The following is a 21,001-nucleotide window of genomic DNA, read 5'->3' as shown; positions in this document are numbered from 1 at the left end:
ATTCCCATTGTACATTTTACACCGGGAGGTGTGCTGCCAATAAGCGATCATTTTTTGCTGCATAAAAGATGTGATCACCTATGCTAATCCTCATTTGTCGGCTAATCTATGGACTCTTCACGCAAGGCAATAATCACAGACGAACATTCCTATGAAGGTTTGTCCATCCAACCATCTCCCCATGTAAAAGGCCTTTAATGGCGGTATTACACTGCCTGATGTTCTGGCAGTGCGAGTGCTGGATGGTTACACAGACCAATGCAAAGTGAATATGGGAGAGAGAATTTCTACTCCCTCGTTTAGTTTGATTAATTATTGGCAGGACATCCCTAATGACACAGGGAGATGTGCTGCTGATAATCGGGAAGCTTTCATCCTGATGGAACAAGCCCATCAACCGACAAGTGAGCGTTTGCTCATTTATCCACCGACTGGCTGCTCGGTTATACAGGCCAGTGATTGAAAACGCGCTTCTTCTGGGCGCTTGTTTCCAATAATTGGCCTGAAAATCATGCCGTCTAATAGGGGCTTAGTGTTCTTGTTTAATACAGTGTTAGATTTTGGCTCTGCTACAGATCAGTCCAGTGGAGATAAGATCAAGAAAGGAGTGAAAAGGAGGAGAATCACGGAGGACGCAGGAGAGACTGCCAAGAGACGCTCTGCTCGGGTGCGCAACACTAAATGCAAGAAGGAGGAAAGAATTGATTTTCAAGAATTACTGATAAAGTTCTTACCATCCAGGTAAAATAGTCTTTGCTATGGTAAAGGCTTCCTTTTGGAAAGAGGTCATTGTTTAAAGTACTTTTTCCAGATGGCCATTGACTGTTCAATATGCTCCGATCCACTATTCGCTATGTTGTAAATGGTTGTTTTCACTTTACAATATATCTGCAACAGTAAAAAAAAATTCTGTGAAAAATAATTCCAAATTCTGTTTATTTGCTTGGCTGGTTGTAGTACAACCAGTTATATGCTACAGTGTTTAAAAGTACCCTGTCGGCTCCGTTATGTTTCCCTCTCTGATGTTAAAATTGTGCCCTATGTGGCCAGTGCTGCCAGAGAGGAGTCCACTGGTAGGCACACTGCCTCTGTCTGCTGGCTGACGGTGTGTATATGAAGAAAACAGGGGGCAGGGGTAGCGTGTATATCGTTGGACTCATCTCTGGTGTCTTTAAAACTACTTCATGTTAACACACGATTGGCAGACTACTGAAATCAGCAGGACTGTCACTATATTATGCCGTCTACAGAGAGGGACTCTTTTAAATCTGCTCAGACACAGTTCTAAAGCATGCCCCCAATATGTCACAGATCTTTCCAGAACATATCATTGAACCTTTCCTGGCCGGGCCTAAAAAAAAAGGCCTGAATGTCCAGGCAATTTTTTGTGATTTTGTGCACGTGGTGGTTTAGTGACCCTAACTTTTTTTTTATTTGTTTGACTACCAAAATAATTTTTTGCAATGTTTTTTACTTGACACTTAGGACTTCTATCAGCATGTTTATTATTTAGAGATTTTATTTTTCCTTTTTTTGGGTTTAATTTGGGGAAAACCGCAGGTTCTTATGATTTTTTTTTTTTTTAATTATAGCTTTATATTTCTTAAATATTAAAACTGACACAAACATTAATTATTGCAGTGGGTTCCCTATTTTGTGATGATCTTTTTTGATATATTACATGTATAGGTTTGAGTGAACAGGAAGACTGTGACGGTTCCCATTAGTGATGGCATTTTTAAATTATATATTTTTTTGCATATAATTTGTTTATTTGCATTTTTTTTTTACTTAGATTTTTATTTATTTTTGGCACATAATATGTCCCCCAAGAAGTCGTTAAAGGGCTTTTTTTTTTTTTTTTTTTAACTTGCACAGTTTCCACTGTACCCGGGTCACCCACAGGAGCCCCAGCTATAGGGGAAAACAGCCACCTGAGGGGGCATTACACACTGGCAGAGCTGAGCAGGGTCTCCTTACACACTGCAGCTCTGCTCCGAGACACCAGGCGGTCTAATAGAGGAAGCGGCTCGGCCACTTCCTGCGCACATGCAGCGCTCTTCTGCTGGCACTGGAGAAGGCAAGAGCGGTAATAAACTGCTCCTGTCTTCTCCTCAGAGTCCCCAGTGTCTGACAGCCTGGACCCCACCTGCTCCTGGTAGATTGCTGTACAGTGCTGGGATTTAAAGAGCTGCCTGACCGGTTATATACGTGCTATCTGCACGGGGTATGTGCAGATAGGACGTATATAGTCAGTGGGCAGTCGAGAAGGGGTTAAAGGGGTTGTCCCATCCACAAGATAGGGTATAAGTGTCTGATCAGTGGAGGTCCAACCGATAGAGCCCCCACTTATCATTAGAACGGGGCCCTATATTCTACGTTTTAATAGATCAGCAGACATCCATGTATGTCCGCCGCTCCATTCAGCTCTATGTGGCTGCTGGAGATAGCCAAGTACTTGTAGTAGACTATCTCCAGCAGCCACATAGGCTTTAATGGAGTGATGGACACGTAGTCATGCCTGCCGCATCATTAAAATGGGGAACATGGGTCCCCATTCTAGTGATCGATGGGGCCCAGGAAGCCGGACCCTTGCAGATCAGACCCTTATGCCCTATCCTGTGGATAGGAAATACGTTTTACAATTATTGTTCTATCTTAGATAATTGTGTAGCTTGGTTATTATCGCTCTTTCACCTCAAAAGTGAAGACTTTTTTTTCTTTTTCCTATACTTAATATTGTTAGTGCTGGTGGCTGTTTTCAGTTGCGGACTCGGATATTGAGTGTTTGCAATATGTGATATTCACATTAGAGTCTTCTTGTGTATTGATACATTTTTAATGTGTGTTCACTTACATGAATTTATTAAAGTGATCTATTGTTTTAGAGTACTTCATATACACGACTTTTGGATCGGTTCACCTTATAGTTTGCGTTTCCATGGGAGTGTACATAATTGTCTCTTGCATCCGATATAGGCTCCGTAAACCTGATTCAGAGGAGGAGGAGGATTCGTTTGGCAACTATGAGATGCAATCTGATTCCAAACCAGGAAATTTCCCAACTGGAGACCAAGCCATGTCTTTTGATTCCACTACTTTCATGGAATCGGGTTAGTACTGAGCTTGATGCTGTAAATGGTGTTTGGTCATTTCATGAAAAGTATCTGCTGTTTTGTGTTTGACGATTGATTGAGTCTATACTGATGCGGTTAAAGGATATCGGCAGAAGAAAGCTCCCCTTTTCAAGTATGTCTCTCAGTAAACGTAGTTTTCTGGAAAGCACGTCAAAATAATTAAAGGGGTTGCCTATCACTAGAAGTGGCAAGAAACAGTCTAGTAACGTAATACTGGGCAGCTTTGCCAAACCTTGTTATTTAATTTTTTCCCTTTCCATTATACGCTGGGTTGTCACAGCACCACCTGCTGTTCAGTAAGTATACCTACATGCAGATCCTGCTGTTGATGCCTGTGGTCCTGGTCATGCATCCACTGGTCAAGTTATTGGTTCAGCTGCATTCTCCAAGAGCAGCGCAACAATATATATGTACTTAGTAGATAAGCTGTCTCTAATGCTGTCAGCAGTACTCTAATGAGGAGGGAGACACTAATGCTGTCAGCAGCAGTACTCTAATGAGGAGGGAGACACTAATGCTGTCAGCAGCAGTACTCTAATGAGGAGAGAGACACTAATGCTGTCAGCAGCAGTACTCTAATGAGGAGGGAGACTCTAATGCTGTCAGCAGCAGTACTCTAATGAGGAGAGAGACACTAATGCTGTCAGCAGCAGTACTCTAATCAGGAGAGAGACACTAATGCTGTCAGCAGCAGTACTCTAATGAGGAGGGAGACACTAATGCTGTCAGCAGCAGTACTCTAATGAGGAGGGAGACACTAATGCTGTCAGCAGCAGTACTCTAATGCTGTCAGCAGCAGTACTCTAATGCTGTCAGCAGCAGTACTCTAATGAGGAGGGAGACTCTAATGCTGTCAGCAGCAGTACTCTAATGAGGAGAGAGACACTAATGCTGTCAGCAGCAGTACTCTAATGAGGAGAGAGACACTAATGCTGTCAGCAGCAGTACTCTAATGAGGAGAGAGACACTAATGCTGGCAGCAGCAATACTCTAATGAGGAGGGAGACACTAATGCTGGCAGCAGCAGTACTCTAATGAGGAGAGAGACACTAATGCTGGCAGCAGCAGTACTCTAATGAGGAGGGAGACTCTAATGCTGTCAGCAGCAGTACTCTAATGAGGAGGGAGACTCTAATGCTGGCAGCAGCAGTACTCTAATGAGGAGGGAGACTCTAATGCTGTCAGCAGCAGTACTCTAATGCTGTCAGCAGCAGTACTCTAATGCTGTCAGCAGCAGTACTCTAATGAGGAGGGAGACTCTAATGCTGTCAGCAGCAGTACTCTAATGAGGAGGGAGACTCTAATGCTGTCAGCAGCAGTACTCTAATGCTGTCAGCAGCAGTACTCTAATGAGGAGGGAGACTCTAATGCTGTCAGCAGCAGTACTCTAATGCTGTCAGCAGCAGTACTCTAATGCTGTCAGCAGCAGTACTCTAATGCTGTCAGCAGCAGTACTCTAATGCTGTCAGCAGCAGTACTCTAATGCTGTCAGCAGCAGTACTCTAATGCTGTCAGCAGCAGTACTCTAATGCTGTCAGCAGAAGTACTCTAATGCTGTCAGCAGAAGTACTCTAATGAGGAGGGAGACACTAATGCTGGCAGCAGCAGTACTCTAATGCTGTCAGCAGCAGTACTCTAATGAGGAGGGAGACACTAATGCTGGCAGCAGCAGTACTCTAATGAGGAGGGAGTCACTAATGCTGGCAGTAGCAGTACTCTAATCAAGAGGGAGACACTAATGCTGGCAGCAGCAGTACTCTAATGAGGAGGGAGTCACTAATGCTGGCAGTAGCAGTACTCTAATCAAGAGGGAGACACTAATGCTGGCAGCAGCAGTACTCTAATCAAGAGGGAGACACTAATGCTGGCAGCAGCAGTACTCTAATGAGGAGAGAGACACTAATGCTGGCAGCAGCAGTACTCTAATGAGGAGAGAGACACTAATGCTGGCAGCAGCAGTACTCTAATGAGGAGGGAGACACTAATGCTGGCAGCAGCAGTACTCTAATGAGGAGAGAGACACTAATGCTGTCAGCAGCAGTACTCTAATGAGGAGGGAGACACTAATGCTGTCAGCAGCAGTACTCTAATGAGGAGGGAGACACTAATGCTGGCAGCAGCAGTACTCTAATGAGGAGAGAGACACTAATGCTGGCAGTAGCAGTACTCTAATCAAGAGGGAGACACTAATGCTGGCAGCAGCAGTACTCTAATGAGGAGAGAGACACTAATGCTGTCAGCAGCAGTACTCTAATGATGAGGGAGTCACTAATGCTGTCAGCAGCAGTACTCTAATGAGGAGGGAGACACTAATGCTGTCAGCAGCAGTACTCTAATGAGGAGGGAGACACTAATGCTGGCAGCAGCAGTACTCTAATCAGGAGGGAGACACTAATGCTGTCAGCAGCAGTACTCTAATGAGGGAGACACTAATGCTGGCAGCAGCAGTACTCTAATGAGGAGAGAGACACTAATGCTGGCAGCAGCAGTACTCTAATGAGGAGAGAGACACTAATGCTGGCAGCAGCAGTACTCTAATGAGGAGGGAGACACTAATGCTGGCAGCAGCAGTACTCTAATGAGGAGGGAGACACTAATGCTGGCAGCAGCAGTACTCTAATGAGGAGAGAGACACTAATGCTGTCAGCAGCAGTACTCTAATGAGGAGGGAGACACTAATGCTGTCAGCAGCAGTACTCTAATGAGGAGGGAGACACTAATGCTGTCAGCAGCAGTACTCTAATGAGGAGAGAGACACTAATGCTGGCAGTAGCAGTACTCTAATGAGGAGGGATACACTAATGCTGTCAGCAGCAGTACTCTAATGAGGAGAGAGACACTAATGCTGGCAGCAGCAGTACTCTAATGAGGAGAGAGACACTAATGCTGTCAGCAGCAGTACTCTAATGAGGAGAGAGACACTAATGCTGGCAGCAGCAGTACTCTAATGAGGAGAGAGACACTAATGCTGTCAGCAGCAGTACTCTAATGAGGAGAGAGACACTAATGCTGTCAGCAGCAGTACTCTAATGAGGAGAGAGACACTAATGCTGTCAGCAGCAGTACTCTAATGAGGAGAGAGACACTAATGCTGTCAGCAGCAGTACTCTAATCAGGAGGGAGACACTAATGCTGGCAGCAGCAATACTCTAATGAGGAGGGAGACACTAATGCTGGCAGCAGCAGTACTCTAATGAGGAGAGAGACACTAATGCTGGCAGCAGCAGTACTCTAATGAGGAGGGAGACACTAATGCTGGCAGCAGCAGTACTCTAATGAGGAGAGAGACACTAATGCTGGCAGCAGCAGTACTCTAATGAGGAGGGAGACACTAATGCTGGCAGCAACAATACTCTAATCAGGAGGGAGACACTAATGCTGTCAGCAGAAATTTAGTTTGCTGAGACACTGTAAGTGCATGATGAGATTTGTAGTGTGAACAGACTGAGTTGGAGGTCACTGGTGCCACATCTTCATCCAGGCTACAGCTTTGCCCCTTCAGCATTGGGGGGCAGTGGGGGGTTGATAGAGTGAAACATACACTAAGAAGCATACTTTATAAGAGTCTAATTATTGGGACATGGACACAAGTCTAACATTTTTGGCTCTATACACCACCACAATAGATTTGAAATGAAACTAACAGGATGCGCTTTAACTGCAGACTGTCAGCTTTAATGTGAGGGTATTTACATCCAAATCAGGTGAACGGTGTAGGAATTACAACAGTTTGCATATGAGCCTCCCACTTGTTAAGGGACCAGAGTAATGGGACAGAATAATAATCATAAATCAAACTTTCACTTTTTAACACTTGGTTGCAAATCCTTTGCAGTCAATTACAGCCTGAAATCTGGAACTCACCAGACATCACCAGACGCTGGGTTTCATCCTGGTGATGCTCTGCCAGGCCTCTACTGCAACTGTCTTCAGTTCCTGCTTGTTCTTGGGGCATTTTCGCTTCAGTTTTGTCTTCAGCAAGTGAAATGCATGCTCAATCGGATTCAGGTCAGGTGATTGACTTGGCCATTGCATAACATTCCACTTCTTTCCCTTAAAAAACTCTTTGGTTGCTTTTGCAGTATGCTTTGGGTCATTGTCCATCTGCACTGTGAAGTGCCGTCCAATGAGTTCTGAAGCATTTGGCTGAATATGAGCAGATAATATTGCCCGAAACACTTCAGAATTCATCCTGTTGCTTTTGTCAGCAGTCAGATCATCAATAAATACAAGAGAACCAGTTTCATTGGCAGCCATACATGCCCACGCCATGATACTACCACCACCATGCTTCACTGATGAGGTGGTATGCTTAGGATCATGAGCAGTTCCTTTCCTTCTCCATACTCTTCTCTTCCCGTCACTCTGGTACAAGTTGATCTTGGTCTCATCTGTCCATAGGATGTTGTTCCAGAACTGCGAAGGCTTTTTTAGATGTCCTTTGGCAAACTCTAATCTGGCCTTCCTGTTTTTGAGGCTCACCAACGGTTTACATCTTGTGGTGAACCCTCTGTATTCACTCTGGTGAAGTCTTCTCTTGATTGTTGACTTTGACACACATACACCTACCTCCTGGAGAGTGTTCTTGATCTGGCCAACTGTTGTGAAGGGTGTTTTCTTCACCAGGGAAAGAATTCTTCGGTCATCCACCACAGTTGTTTTCCGTGGTCTCCTGGGTCTTTTGGTGTTGCTGAGCTCACCGGTGCGTTCCTTCTTTTTAAGAATGTTCCATACAGTTGTTTTGGCCACGCCTAATGTTTTTGCTATCTCTCTGATGGGTGTGTTGTGTTTTTTCAGCCTAATGATGGCTTTTTTCGCTGATAGTGACAGCTCTTTGGATCTCATCTTGAGAGTTGACAGCAACAGATTCCGAATGCAAATAGCACACTTGAAATGGACCTTTAATCTGCTCGTTGTAATTTGGATAATGAGGGAATAACACACATCTGGCCATGGAACAGCTGAGAAGCCAATTGTCCCATTACTTTTGGTCCCTTAACAAGTGGCAGGCACATATGCAAACTGTTGTAATTCCTACACCGTTCACCTGATTTGGATGTAAATACCCTCAAATTAAAGCTGACAGTCTGCAGTTACAGCGCATCTTGTTCGTTTCATTTCAAATCCATTGTGGTGGTGTATAGAGCCAAAAATGTTACAATTGTGTCGATGTCACAATATTTATGGACCTGGCTGTATACCAGCCCCCAGTAGAAAAGTTAGTGCCAAATAGCACCTAATGTGTCACTAAAAAAAATAAGGACTTAAACTGCGACCATTTCCTAACGCTTCCTATGTGTTCTCTGCTAACTTTTTGTATTCTCATATATTTTGCTCTTATGTTGTCTATCTAGAGAAGCAAGATGTGCACCAATTCCTTTTGGATAACCTAGAAAATGGGGGCATATTGGAGCTTATGATGAGGTATCTGAAAGTGATTGCTCAGAAGTTTTTGGTGAAGTGGCCCCCTGCTCTGACGGATGTAGTGCTCAATATATACACGAGCTGGAGAAAGCACAGCAGTGGTCTTCCCAATCCTTTGCTTAGGGACTGCAAGAACCAGCACATTCGAGTAAGTGTTTGCTCCCAGTCAGCTTTATTTCCAATCTACTGTTCGTTCTATATCATAGTTCTTATTGATTTGTGACCCATCATTTTTCTTCTCCAACTACTGGTATATGTAATAAACAAGATACCAAAGTGATACCAAATTCTGCTTGCTTCTGAATGCTATTATGAGTGTTACTGAGCTTTACCACGTATGTAGTTGCATAAGTTGAAAAAGATATTTACTTGTGTCGGCAACAGATTCCAATGTCTTTTTTGAAAATTCAAAAATAAATAACTGTAGTCGACTACCTATAGAAATCTTCCAAAATCCAGTAAAAGTGGGTAAATGTATTCCAAACTAGTAAAATCCATCAACCCGAAGTTAAAGGGAACCTGTCATCAACTTTATGCTGACCTCAATGAGGGCAGTATAAAATAGTGACAGAAATGCTGATCTCAGCGGTGTGTCACTCATAAGCTAAAAGTAAGTGGTTGCTGAGAACCAGCATCATAAACACTGGAGACCAGGCCTTGAGAAGAGTCCTGGTTATTCATGATCTCCTGCACTCCTGGCATCTGCTGATGATTGATTGTCAGTTCTCTCCTAGAGAGATAGGGAGGAAACTCGGTAGAAGACAATCATCAGCAGGTGGGCAGGGAGAGCAGGAATTTATGAATAACCATGACTCTTCTCAGGTGGCCGTGACTCTTTTCCAGGCCCCGTCTGCAATGATTGTGATGTTGCTTCTCGGCAACCACTTACTTTTAACTTATAAATGACAGACCGCTGAAATCAACTCGCCTGTCTCTACTTTATGCTGCCGTTAGTATGGGCAGCATAAAGTTGATGACAGGTTCCCTTTAAAAAACCCTCATTATGCCTTTAGGTGTCAGTCATAGCAAGACAGACACCTAGAATGGGGCATAACCATCTAAGTTGTGTTTTATTTCTATCTGGATTCTTCACTACTTTTCCTTAGCGGTTCTTATGTCATTCTTTAATAGGACATGATGGTTATGAGTTTGACCTGTTTGGAACTGCAGCTTGATCAGTGGCTTTTGGCCAAGGTAAAGACTGGAACAGGTAATGTTGGAGGACTGAATTTCTCTTTTTTTCCACGTGATTTATCATGTGTTCTTTTTTTCATTACCGTAATTGCTTGTCTTTTTTTTTTATTTATTTTTTTCACCATATTTTTAGTGTCTCCACGCAAGTGTCCTGCTGGTATCCCTGACGAGAACTTAGGACCAGACTTTCCTGGCGCTCACTTTCTGGAAGATCAAATGATGATGGGATTTGCAGCCTCTCAGCGTGACCTGTTTCCAGATGGGTGGTTAAATTATGTAGTGAGAGTATACTGGCTGAAAGCAAGGTTTTTGGCTTTGCAGGTGACTTATGTGATAAAATGCATTCATGCATGTATTGCAGAGTATATTTAAAAAATAATTGAGAAGAGAAACAAAAGAAATGCACATAGAAACCTATCTGCTTTTATTTTTCTACACAAGCGGTGTAATCTGATTGATTACTATAATTATAGCAACTGTGTACTATGTAAACTCCTTATTATGTAATTCCTGGTCTGCCACTATTTATTTGTGAAGTAACATGCAAATCAAGAGTGTAAATACTACAGGGGATTTATTTTATATGGGGCCCTTAGAAACGTGGAACCAGATCTGGTTTGCTCCATCCTGGTTTCCGTTGCATGAGAACCTAAGCAAGGCTTCCCTTTAACATGGTGTTTAATGGTTTAACCACATTACATGTTGTACATGGCAGGTCAGAGTGTGGAGAGGGGGAAAGCATCCAAGGAGGGCAGCTCACGCAAGGTGTATATTAGGAGGGAGCGCACACACAGCTGCCAGTCAGAGGCTGACACTAGAACAGAATAAGTGTTGGCTCCACCCAGGTGGGTTATACACTGTCCATAGATGCTAGTCTAACCAGTTTTAATCTAGTGTCCATAAGAGGCACACACCATCTGATTTTTCCTTTTAGGTATTACTGCAATTTTTCTTTTTTTTTTTCTAACTCCCTGCAGGCTTTCAGACTGCGGCAAAGTATTTTCATCATGGGCCACCACTTTAGTAGTACCCATGTGGGCGCATACTTTAGTGCCCCACTAGTCACCCAGTCCCCCTTAATGCATCCACAGTGGATTGATGGTAATCCCACTCTGGTGCGAGGGGAGATCCTGTGGCGCCTGAAGATGCCAGAAGGCAAGTATGCTTCCTACCCTGGTTAGCGACTCTCTTCTCCCCTGCAGGGCCCCTTCCCTTTCTACTCTAGGGTATTTTCCCCTTTCCAGGGTTGCCTGGCCGCCATTTTCCCCTCCCTTTTGGGCTGCCCTTGCTCTCCAGTCCCCGGCTCCGTCCTGGGCTAGTCCTCACTGTTCCTTCCATCCTCCTTTGGCCCCCCTGTCACTGGATTCCGCCTGGGTTAGGCTGCACAGTTTCCCATCTCCACTCCAACTCCTGGATCATCCTTTCTCTTGTGCAGGGAGGGTCGCTAGGTCCAAGCTACCCCATCTAGCCTTCAACCTTAATCTTTCCCTTTTATACCTCCACCAGTGCCCCAGCCATCCCACTGCCTCAGGCCCCTGGGAGTGCCTAGTTTTCTTCCTTTCTAACTATTCTAGCCCCTGGCTTTTGCTGGGGCTAGGACACATTTTGTCCCTCCCTCTCTCCGTCTTCCTGGGCTTCCAAGGGGACTGGTCTTCTTCCTGTTGGACATCGGGACAGCTTTCCTCTCCTGTCCAGTCCTGCTTTAGCGCAGGCTTTGAGGAGGGAGTTTTCTTCTATTTTCATTTTTCCTGGGCACCATTTCTCTTCATATCTTCAGACGACAGCTACTCCATCTTTTGTCTTATGTGCACTCTGTCAGCACCTTCAGATTCACTTAGTGGGACACAGCATCTCTGAGTCTGGTAGTCTAACCTCTGACTGCTTTTTTTTTTTTCTTATGGACTTATTTTTCTTAGCTTCATGTCCTTCTCTAGGGAAGACCCCCAGAGATGGCAAAACCCCCGTCTCCCTTCCCCCGGGTTGCTATATACATCATAAGTGCCCACATGTGAAGTTACCATGCAGACATACTGAGCCCATTTGCTCTCAGGGCCTTACTATCTGGCCCCACTGTCTAGGAGTTGGTTCCCTTTGGATTAGTCTCTTCCCTCTCTCTGGCCATAGGCAACATTTCTCAGCTCTTCCAATCAACGCTTGCCCACTTAGATTGCAGTAGGTTTTACCCTTCCCAGGGAGTCACCTTTTGAAATGCCTTGCTCTGTATCCAGGAGCAGGTCCCATAAACATCCTAGAGCCTCCCAGCATTAGGTACTAGTCATCCTCAACAGCGTCAGACCATTCACAGGACAGAATCGACACTGGTGGCACCACCCCTCCTACAGCTCACTCCACCTCTTTCTTTCACTGTACCCGGCTTTTATCTCTGATCTTCTAGCCAAATAATGGAACCATCCAGTCAGCTCCTCCCCATTTAGACCCTCAGGTGGCCCACCCTTCTAGGGCCACTACTCTTCCCCTTGCTAACACCACTTTCCTCTCTGATCCTTTGGACAAAAAGATTGATTCTGTGTCCAAATCGACATTTCTGGCAGTGGGCTCAGGTATCCACCCTGCCTTCGCTGCCTGCTAGGTCACTAGGGCATGTACCAAACGACTTCTCGACTTTTCCACAGTTTGTCCTCAGAGGTCCTTCTGGAGGATCTCTCTCTTCTTGCTTCCCAGTTGCTTCAGGCATCTAAGTATCTCTATGTTGCATCCCTAGAGTCCTCCCGCTGCCCCAGCAGGGCTGTGGCTAATTCTGTAGCCATTCATCACTCTGTACTGCTACATTCCTGGGCGACCTATGCTGCGTCTAAAAAGCCCTTAGGTGAAAATCTGGAAAGCGCCTGAAAGAGCTTATTTCTGCGGCTACAAAAGGCAAAAGCTTCCTTCTGCCCCAGAACCATCCTCGGCACCATACAGTTTTGAGACGGTCACAAAGTTTGCTTCTTCACTTTTTATGGTGGCACTGGCAAATTGCATTAAGTTATCAGATGAATTGCAATTAATTGCAAAGTCATTCCTTGTCATGAAAATTAACTTAATCACCAAAAACTCATTTCCACAACATCTCAGCCTTGCCACAAAATGACCCGCTAACATAATTTTAGTGGTCTTGTTGGCTCAGGAGAAAGTGTTAATAAGGACAAGGCAGCTGATAGCATGCTTTCATGCTGATTCAATTAGAAGAGCAGTCTGGTCTCTTTTTTAAAGGAGGTGATGATGCTTGAAATAAATGTAAAAATTTTTGCCCATGACTGTACCCTATAGTGACTCCTCTCTTTGTGCCAATTGGCCTCAAATGAATTCAGGGAGAGCAGAACCCATTTATATACTGGACTAATTAAAAACAGCCTGTGGGAAAGATGGGTTTGTTAGTGCATGACCATGATGGAGGCAGCCGCACCTCCAAATACATACTGCAAAAATGAAAGAAATGCGGAGGTGTACGTCACCGTGGCTGAAAATACAAACTGAACATAATGCAACCGCACTCTGCAACCATTGACTTTGAGTGAATGCTATATGCACTATATAGATGAATATGAGGTACTGTTCTTTCTCTTCAAACAGCTGATCGGCCTTGTAGTTCTGGGAGTCGGCGCCCGACAATCTGTGTTAATAACCTATCCTGAGACTAGGTCGTCAACATAAAAAAAGCAGACAACTCTTTTAAGGAGGATACATTTTGTTACTATCATAAATCTATTAAATAAACTTGTCATAAGAGGGGTAGAAGTGAGTGAGTTAATTCCGAATGCTATGTGATGTGAAATGTAATAGATGTCACCATTGATTGCTTTATTAATGTGCTTATTAAATGAAAAGAGTCGTCTTTAAGAAGTAATCATTCCCCTTTTGTTGTTTGCAATGTAGGGGGACATGGAGCAGGCTTTAGAAAACTTTGATATATGCACGGACTTGCTACAGAGTTCAGAGGCTAAAGCGTACAATGGGAAAGAAAACGAAGACGTCATTGTTATCAAGCTACCCAACCTGCAGCTTGACTCCACAGTATCTGTAGAGGAGGTGAGGTTTTGAGTCATTGAATCAGTACAGATTCCACCAAATTGTGTTTGCAACAAACCAACCTTTATTGCATGCTAAGCCAGAAAACCTGAAAGTCTAAAACTAGAAAAACACCCACACTATGGACTAATTTATCCCAAACCAGTAATTAGAACCAGAGCCATTGACACCATGGTGTAGCTTATGGGCCTCGTTCATGCCACAGGGTATCCAGCAGCTCTTCTAGCCAGCTCGATCCCCAGATCTATCCCTCATCAACAATGTCTGGGACTGGATGGGGTGAAGGATCTCCCATGCACAGCAGCCAGCAACCACTTTAGCTGAACTACAGCTCCCAATTAAAAGACCTCAAAATGACATACCACAGGAGGATATCCAGCATCTGTATGACGGTTTGATGGGGAGATGCCACCTAATAATAATGGGACCCTACCTCAATATACAGTATACCCTGCTGCAGAACCCAAAATTAAGGTTGCACCACCCTGGTTGTGTGATCATTGACCAAGCACCACTAGCAGTTTATTTTTTTGTCAATCTCAGCTCAGTTGCATTAAGTTTTCCAGGTATTCATTTTTTCACTTTCTGCCAGTTTCTCTTTGAGAATGTTTGCCTATGCATCCAGAAGAGTGAGGTAAGACACTGATGGTGGACAAGACGGAATGGCTCACAGTCTCAATTCTAGTTCATCTGAAAGGCGTTTCATGGGGTTGAGGTCAAGGCTCTGTGAGGACCAGACAAGTCCTTCCACACCAAATTCACCCAACCATGCCTCTGTAGACCTTGCTGTGTACACTGCGGAGCAGCCATGCTGGAACAGAAAAGGACCTTCCCCAAACTGCTCCCACAAAGTTGGAAGCATACATTTGTCCAAAATGTCTTGATGCTGAAGCATTAGGGTACATCTACATGGTGAATTTTGCTGCGTCATATGTCGTACACCGTGTTACGCCCAAGTATCGCAGCGTAGCAAGGCAGCCATCACAGCACGACTTGCATGTTTGCTGAGACTGCGACATGCGAATCACAAAACATACAGCAGTGTTGGATTTTTAGCGGTTCACGTGTCATGGTCACAGCATAAGTGCGAGTTACACCATAGCATTATCCCTCTTCCACCAAACTTTACACATGGCACAATGCAGTCAGGCGGGTAATGTTCTCCTGGTATTATTCAGCCCTAGACCCATCCATCAGATTACAAGATAGAGAAGTGTGATTCACGTTTCCACTGCTCCAGAGTCCAGTGGCGGCATGCTTTACACTACTCCATCCAATGCTTGTCATTGTGCTTGGTGATGTGTGGCTGGCATGCAGCTCACCATAGAAATCCATGCCATGAAGCTCGCGACACACAATTTTTGTGCTGAGGAGGAGTTTTGGAATTCTGTAGTTAATTGGGAAAGATTTATCAAACTGGTGTAAAGGAAAACTGGCCTATAGCAACCAATCAGATTACACCTGTCATTTTGCAAAGGAGCGCTGAAAAATTAAAGGTGGAATCTTATTGGTTGCTATGAGCAACTAAGCCAGTTTTTTTTACCCCAGTTTTTATAACTCTCCCCCATTGAGTCAGCAGAGTGTTGTCGACTTTTGTACACTGTGACTGTGTACACTTGGGGCCGCAATATGCTTTACATGACGTGCTTGATGTGTCCACCATTCTGCCAGATGCACATGGTGAAAAGTTTGATCCAGTCTTCATGAACTTCTTCATAGCACCTTTGGATTCGCCATTTCTGGTAAGCCATATTGGCCCAACTAAAATGGCGAATCCTGCAGTGCTGTGAAAAAGTGTCCCCTGCGGTTCTTCAGCGTGTTCATGAAGACTGGATTAAACGTTAAACCATGTGCATCCAGCAGAATGGCGGACACATCGAACGCCTCATATAAAGCACTTTAGGAAAAGGAAACTCACTTAACCCCTAAACAGGTAAAGATGGGTCAAAACTGACACTTCAAGTGTGTTTCTGAGTAAATTCTAGCCAAAACTAATATATTACGTGACCCCCCCCCCCCCCCCCCCACCCCCTTTCTACTAGAAAAACCTGGGCTGGATCCAATTCGGTGGATTTCAAAATGGAGGCTGAAACCGTTTCCTCCACCAAATAATGCAGTCTCCCTTCAAATACTTTCTCACAGTGGAAGTCAAATATCACAAATTACACCAGTTTAAAGGGCGTGACCAGACCTTTGCCTCCCCCCTGAATATATATATATATATATATATATATAGTTATTCTTCAGGAAAATACATTTGTAACCAGCTAGAGGTTAATATGTTGGCTGGATTCTCTTCTAGATTGAAAACAGTCTTAAGTCCCTGGAGAGATGCCAGTCACTGGAGGAGATTCAGAGATTGCATGACATGGGGGATTATTCATCAGTGGTCCGCCTCGTGTGCCCTACGTTGTGTTCGAGTGGTTACAACAGAAATAAGCACCTTGATTTGATGACTTCTCCTCCAGAGAGACCGACTCAGCTACTTCTTATGCAGGTGAGGAGCAGCAAGTAATCATAGCTATGAATTCATATGCCTAAAATCTTCATCCTTGTGCTCCTGTGAAACCGAAACCACAATTTACTTCTGCATAGCGATAGTAAATGAATACTTGAGATTCTGCGGGAACAGAGAACGTATCCTCATGCCCACATATGGTGGATCTGATTCGGGGGCATAATGCACGAGTTCTGAACTTAGGTGTCAGCCTTCCTTGCAGGATCCAGCATTTTGGGAGACAAACAGTCCATAGCCTGGCCAATCCATCCCTAGATCTGACCAAATCAGAAATGTGCTATTCCAGGAGGCCTTTGTGAGCGTTGTGACAAAATAGCAGACTGCTTGGCTCTCTTATTAGAGACTGTGTGGTGTAATGCATCTTTCGGTATCTCCCTAAAGAGACCAGTTCTGTATGGAGAATTATTGGCAGTGCTCCATGGGAAACAAACGTGCAAAATGTGTTGCCATTTGAAAAACACTGACTTGATTCTGTAAATGACATGGCATCTGTGAGATCTAAAATGTCTTCTTCTTGATGGCCAGGATTCCCTGTTGAAGCTGTCCGATTTCAAGCAGTGCTTCCAGTGTTCAGAGGTTGCTCTGAATGAAGCTCTTCAGCAGATGATGAACTCAACGTCTGGAGCACCCAAGGAGGAATGGGTTGCCACCGCAGCCCAGTTACTTACAGGGATAGACCTTTCCCTGTCGTCAGACAGTTGTGCTTTACAGGTGTCCACAGTCGCCCATCTCGTACGTCTCTGCAGTAACCTCATACAGGTAACCGCCAACTATGCACACTAAATATACAATGCATAAAAATGCTTATGCCGTATCTGACCAGTAAGTGTCCATGCATATCAATGTAGTGATGCCAGCTTTACCCATTATGTACAACATGTAATGGCCTTGAAGGCTGGCTGCACTCTGACCTGTATAGTCAAAGGAATTCACAAATATACTTGTACTTAGCTTGGCTTGTAAACAGGGCTGCCAACCTAAATTTTTATTTTTTCTGGACAATTTATTTAAAAATCACAGACAGCCCAAAAAATTTACGGACAAATTGGAAAAGTATAATAAACTATAAAGATTATCGATAAGACATGTCGATAGGTCACATACTAATACTAGGTCACATTACCAGCCTTTACGGTGAGCTTTAAAATGCTGAGAATTACAAAGTGACCTGCTCCAGTACCAAATAAAATCACGGACACATCTAATTTTTTTATGGACAATGGGAAAAAGTCCCCTATATTTATGGACTGTCCAGGAAATTCTGGACGGTTGGCAACCCTGCTTGCAAATGGGGAATTGAATCTGAAAGTATAAGGCTAGTTTCACATTAGCGTTTTCAATTCCACTATTGAGATCCGTCATAGGATCTCAATAGCGGAAGAAAACGCTTCAGTTTTGTCCCCATTCATTGTCAAGGGGGACAAAAGTGAACTGAACGAAACGGAGTGCACTAAAATTCTGTTGGTTGCGCTCCCATCACGGTCAGAATGACGCTGCAAGCAGCGTTTTTCTGTCCGCAATGTGGTGCGGAGCAAGACGGATCCGTCCTGACATACAATGTAAGTCAATGGGGAGAATTCTGTTTTCTCTGACACAATAGAAAACATAATACAACTATAGAAGACATAATACAACCGGATCCGTTCATGACAGATGCATGCTCTTGTGTTATGGTAACTGAAGCGTTTTTGCAGATCCATGACTGATCCGCAAAAAAAGGCTAATGTGAAAGTAACCTAAATTGTAGATTATGGAGCAAGGGAGGTTTCCCTCACCCAGTGGTAAATTTGTGTATTGCACTAGTGCAGAACATCTGGTTTCTACAGTGAGCAGTTTTTAAGTCCCACAACTTCTTATTGCCTATAGAAAATGATGATATACTGTCATTATCTTCTGCTTTTAATCTTCATGATCAACTGGTGGTGGAGGAACGCCCTGAATCCTTGTAATGTACATATGAGCTGGATCCTCGAGAGGGAGAGTCACTCTTTGGACCAACTCTTATCTCTATGTTATTGAGGACCTGTTTGTTCCTCTGACATGTCTGTTTTAGCAAATAATTGTATTCCATATGAGATTGCAATTCTGGAGCATTTTATTCTTGTGACTGTATTTTTTGCCATAAATTCCTGCTAGAAGTTTATGAATAAAGGTACAACTGGGTGTTACCAGTTAAGGGTGCATCTCCTGCACAGTTTAATTAGTTCCAGCAGTGTCACACTGTGCAGGAACACCCCACCAACTGGACACAGTATTGCTAAACCTCTATCAGGAATAATAGAGGAACAGCACAACATAGAGATATAAGTATAATGTTATCTGACCAGTAAGAGTTATAAGAGTAGATGCTCCAGAATAGTTATTACATGAAGAATGGAAGTAGATGGTAAAACAGACATGTCAGGAGAGGTGACAGGTCCACTTTATGGTGTGTTCACGCTTAGGTTTTTAGAAGTAATTGTGTGCACTTGTTTTTGGTGGTGTTTTTTCCGATACAGACTCCAACTCAATGTTAGCTGAAAGTATGTGGGAAATCTGAAAAGCAGGAAACCTAATATAAGCGTTTGTTTACTTCTATTTTCCATTTCATCCACCATGACGGCTACAAATGAGATTGACCTCTATAGGGGCAGCAATACACAGAGATAGAGAGTTTAAGCCCCCACCCACTCTCTCCCTTCAGTGTTTCCTGTCCCTAAGTGGGCATTACACAGAGAGGCCTCCCAAAAAGGGAGGTGATGAGTTTTAGTTGGACCTCCAAAGCGAAGTTGTGCTCCATTGCTTTCTCTGGAGAATAGTAAAAAGAAACCTTTTCGTCCATTCAATTTGCAATCCAGACCCTATAGGAGAAAAGGAAAAACATGGCGTTGGCGCTATCAGAAGGGGGGCAAAGGTAGGGGATTCCTCCTTAATCCCCCAAATAAGCTGAACGAAAAACAATGACGCCAGAGTAGGAGGAAGGTTGAGAAAATTTCTGACCCAGTGGGAATCTGTAACATCAAATCCCGGGGCTTTAGATATCACGAGAAACGGTTACAAAATAGAATTTTCCTCAACTCCCCCAAGAAGATTTCAGACCACTTCCCACAGTTCCACCATTCTATCAAAGATATGGCAGGGCGTTCTAGAATTTTAAAAAAAATCAGTCGTAGTGAAAAATGTTCCCGAAACAGAAAAAGGAAAAGGTTTCTTTTCAAGGCTATTTCTAGTCCAAACACCAGATGGATCTTTCCGTACTATCATAAACTTAAAGGATCTAAACAAATCGATAATGTACAGAAAGTTCAAGATGGAATCAATTTTGTCCATCATCCCCTTAATCAAAAAGGGAGCCTACATGACATCTATCGCTCTGAAAGACGCCTACTATCCTTTTCCCATCCATCTAAACTCACAAAAGTATCTCAGATTTGCTCTAAGAGACCCCGAGGGCATATTGCACCATTTCCAATTCTCCTCCCTTCCATTCAGTATTTCCTCAGCGCCAAGAATCTTCACAAAGTTGGCAGTTGAGATGATATCACCTCTCAGACAGGAAGGACTATTAATCTTCCCATACTAGGATGATTTCCTTATAGTAGGAAGTTCAGAAGCAGTCAGACAAACAGCCTATTTTTTGCAAAGGATATCGGACTTAGGTTGGTTAATAAACATAAAAAAGTCCTACTTAATCCCATCATCCAACAGAAAGTTTCTGGGAGTAATGTTGGACTCTGTATCCCAAACATCATCTCTCCCGCAGGAAAAGATAGAAGCTATCATAGCAAAGATAGAAAACTTCCAATCTCCAAACTGGTGCTCTACCAGGAAGGCTATGAGCATTCTAGGTCTTATGACATCCTGCATAACAGCTGTAGCTTGGTGTCAGGCCCACACCAGAATTATGCAAACCTGGATCCTAGGGAGTTGGAACAAAAAACAGTTGTCCCTAGACAGAAAGATAGTCATTCCATATCCACTAAAGTCATATCTAAATTGGTGGAAGAAAAAGATAAATCTATCAAAGGGCATCATCTGGCTGAAAGACCCAGATATACAGATTGTGACTGACGTAAGCAGTGTGGGTTGGGGAGCAAAAGTAGCCTCCTCAACCTGGCAGGGAAGGTGGTCAGAAAAAATAAAAAACAGATCCTCAAATTACAGAGAGTTACGTGCGGTCTGGGAGACTCTAAAGGTGACTCAAGGACTTCTAAGCAAAAAACATCTAAAAATATTTTCAGACAATACAACAGCGGTCTCCTATTTAAAACATCGGGGGGGTACAAGGTCCCCAAATTTGATATATTTAGCGGGGGAAAAAAAAAATCTGGGCAGAAAAAAATGTTCTATCCATTACAGTGGTTCATCTCAGGGGATCAGAAAATATAGAGGCAGATTTCTTGAGCAGAAAAACCCTAGACACGGGGGAATGGTCTTTAAATCCAAGAATCTTTCATAAAAATTTCTGCCAAATGGGGCTTACCACAAATAGACCTGTTCGCCTCAAAAAGAAATGCAAAAGTCAAGCGTTTTTGCTCCTTAGATCCCAGAAAAAAGCCATGGGCAGTAGATGTTTTTTCCCCCCACAAAATGGACATGGGATCTAGCATACGCCTTCCCTCCTTGGGCTCTAATCCCTCGTGTTCTACAGAAAATTCTAACAGACCCAGTAACTGTGATATTAATAACCCCCTACTGGCCCAAAAGAAGCTGGTTCTCT

General features: G+C 43.7%; 1 protein-coding gene across 7 annotated transcripts in view; it reads left to right on the top strand.

The window, feature by feature from the left end:
* CABIN1 (calcineurin binding protein 1) overlaps positions 1-21,001 on the top strand; it is a 162,349-nt gene that overhangs the window by 26,601 nt on the left and 114,747 nt on the right. For 5 of the 7 annotated variants that reach the window (XM_044275522.1, XM_044275526.1, XM_044275523.1 and 2 more), the window contains exons 10-17: positions 558-741; positions 2,980-3,113; positions 8,492-8,709; positions 9,693-9,771; positions 9,889-10,076; positions 13,632-13,784; positions 16,087-16,281; positions 16,828-17,061. In XM_044275522.1, the coding sequence (XP_044131457.1) occupies positions 558-741; positions 2,980-3,113; positions 8,492-8,709; positions 9,693-9,771; positions 9,889-10,076; positions 13,632-13,784; positions 16,087-16,281; positions 16,828-17,061 (1,385 nt within the window). The remainder of the gene's footprint in view (positions 1-557; positions 742-2,979; positions 3,114-8,491; positions 8,710-9,692; positions 9,772-9,888; positions 10,077-13,631; positions 13,785-16,086; positions 16,282-16,827; positions 17,062-21,001) is intronic. The other 2 variants (XM_044275527.1, XM_044275524.1) reach the window with 1 other exon arrangement.

This window comes from Bufo gargarizans, chromosome 1 (assembly GCF_014858855.1).
Source record: "Bufo gargarizans isolate SCDJY-AF-19 chromosome 1, ASM1485885v1, whole genome shotgun sequence".
Lineage (NCBI taxonomy): Eukaryota > Metazoa > Chordata > Amphibia > Anura > Bufonidae > Bufo > Bufo gargarizans.
The sequence above is the reverse complement of the archived record's forward strand: the minus strand, read 5'-3'. Positions and strand labels throughout refer to the sequence as shown.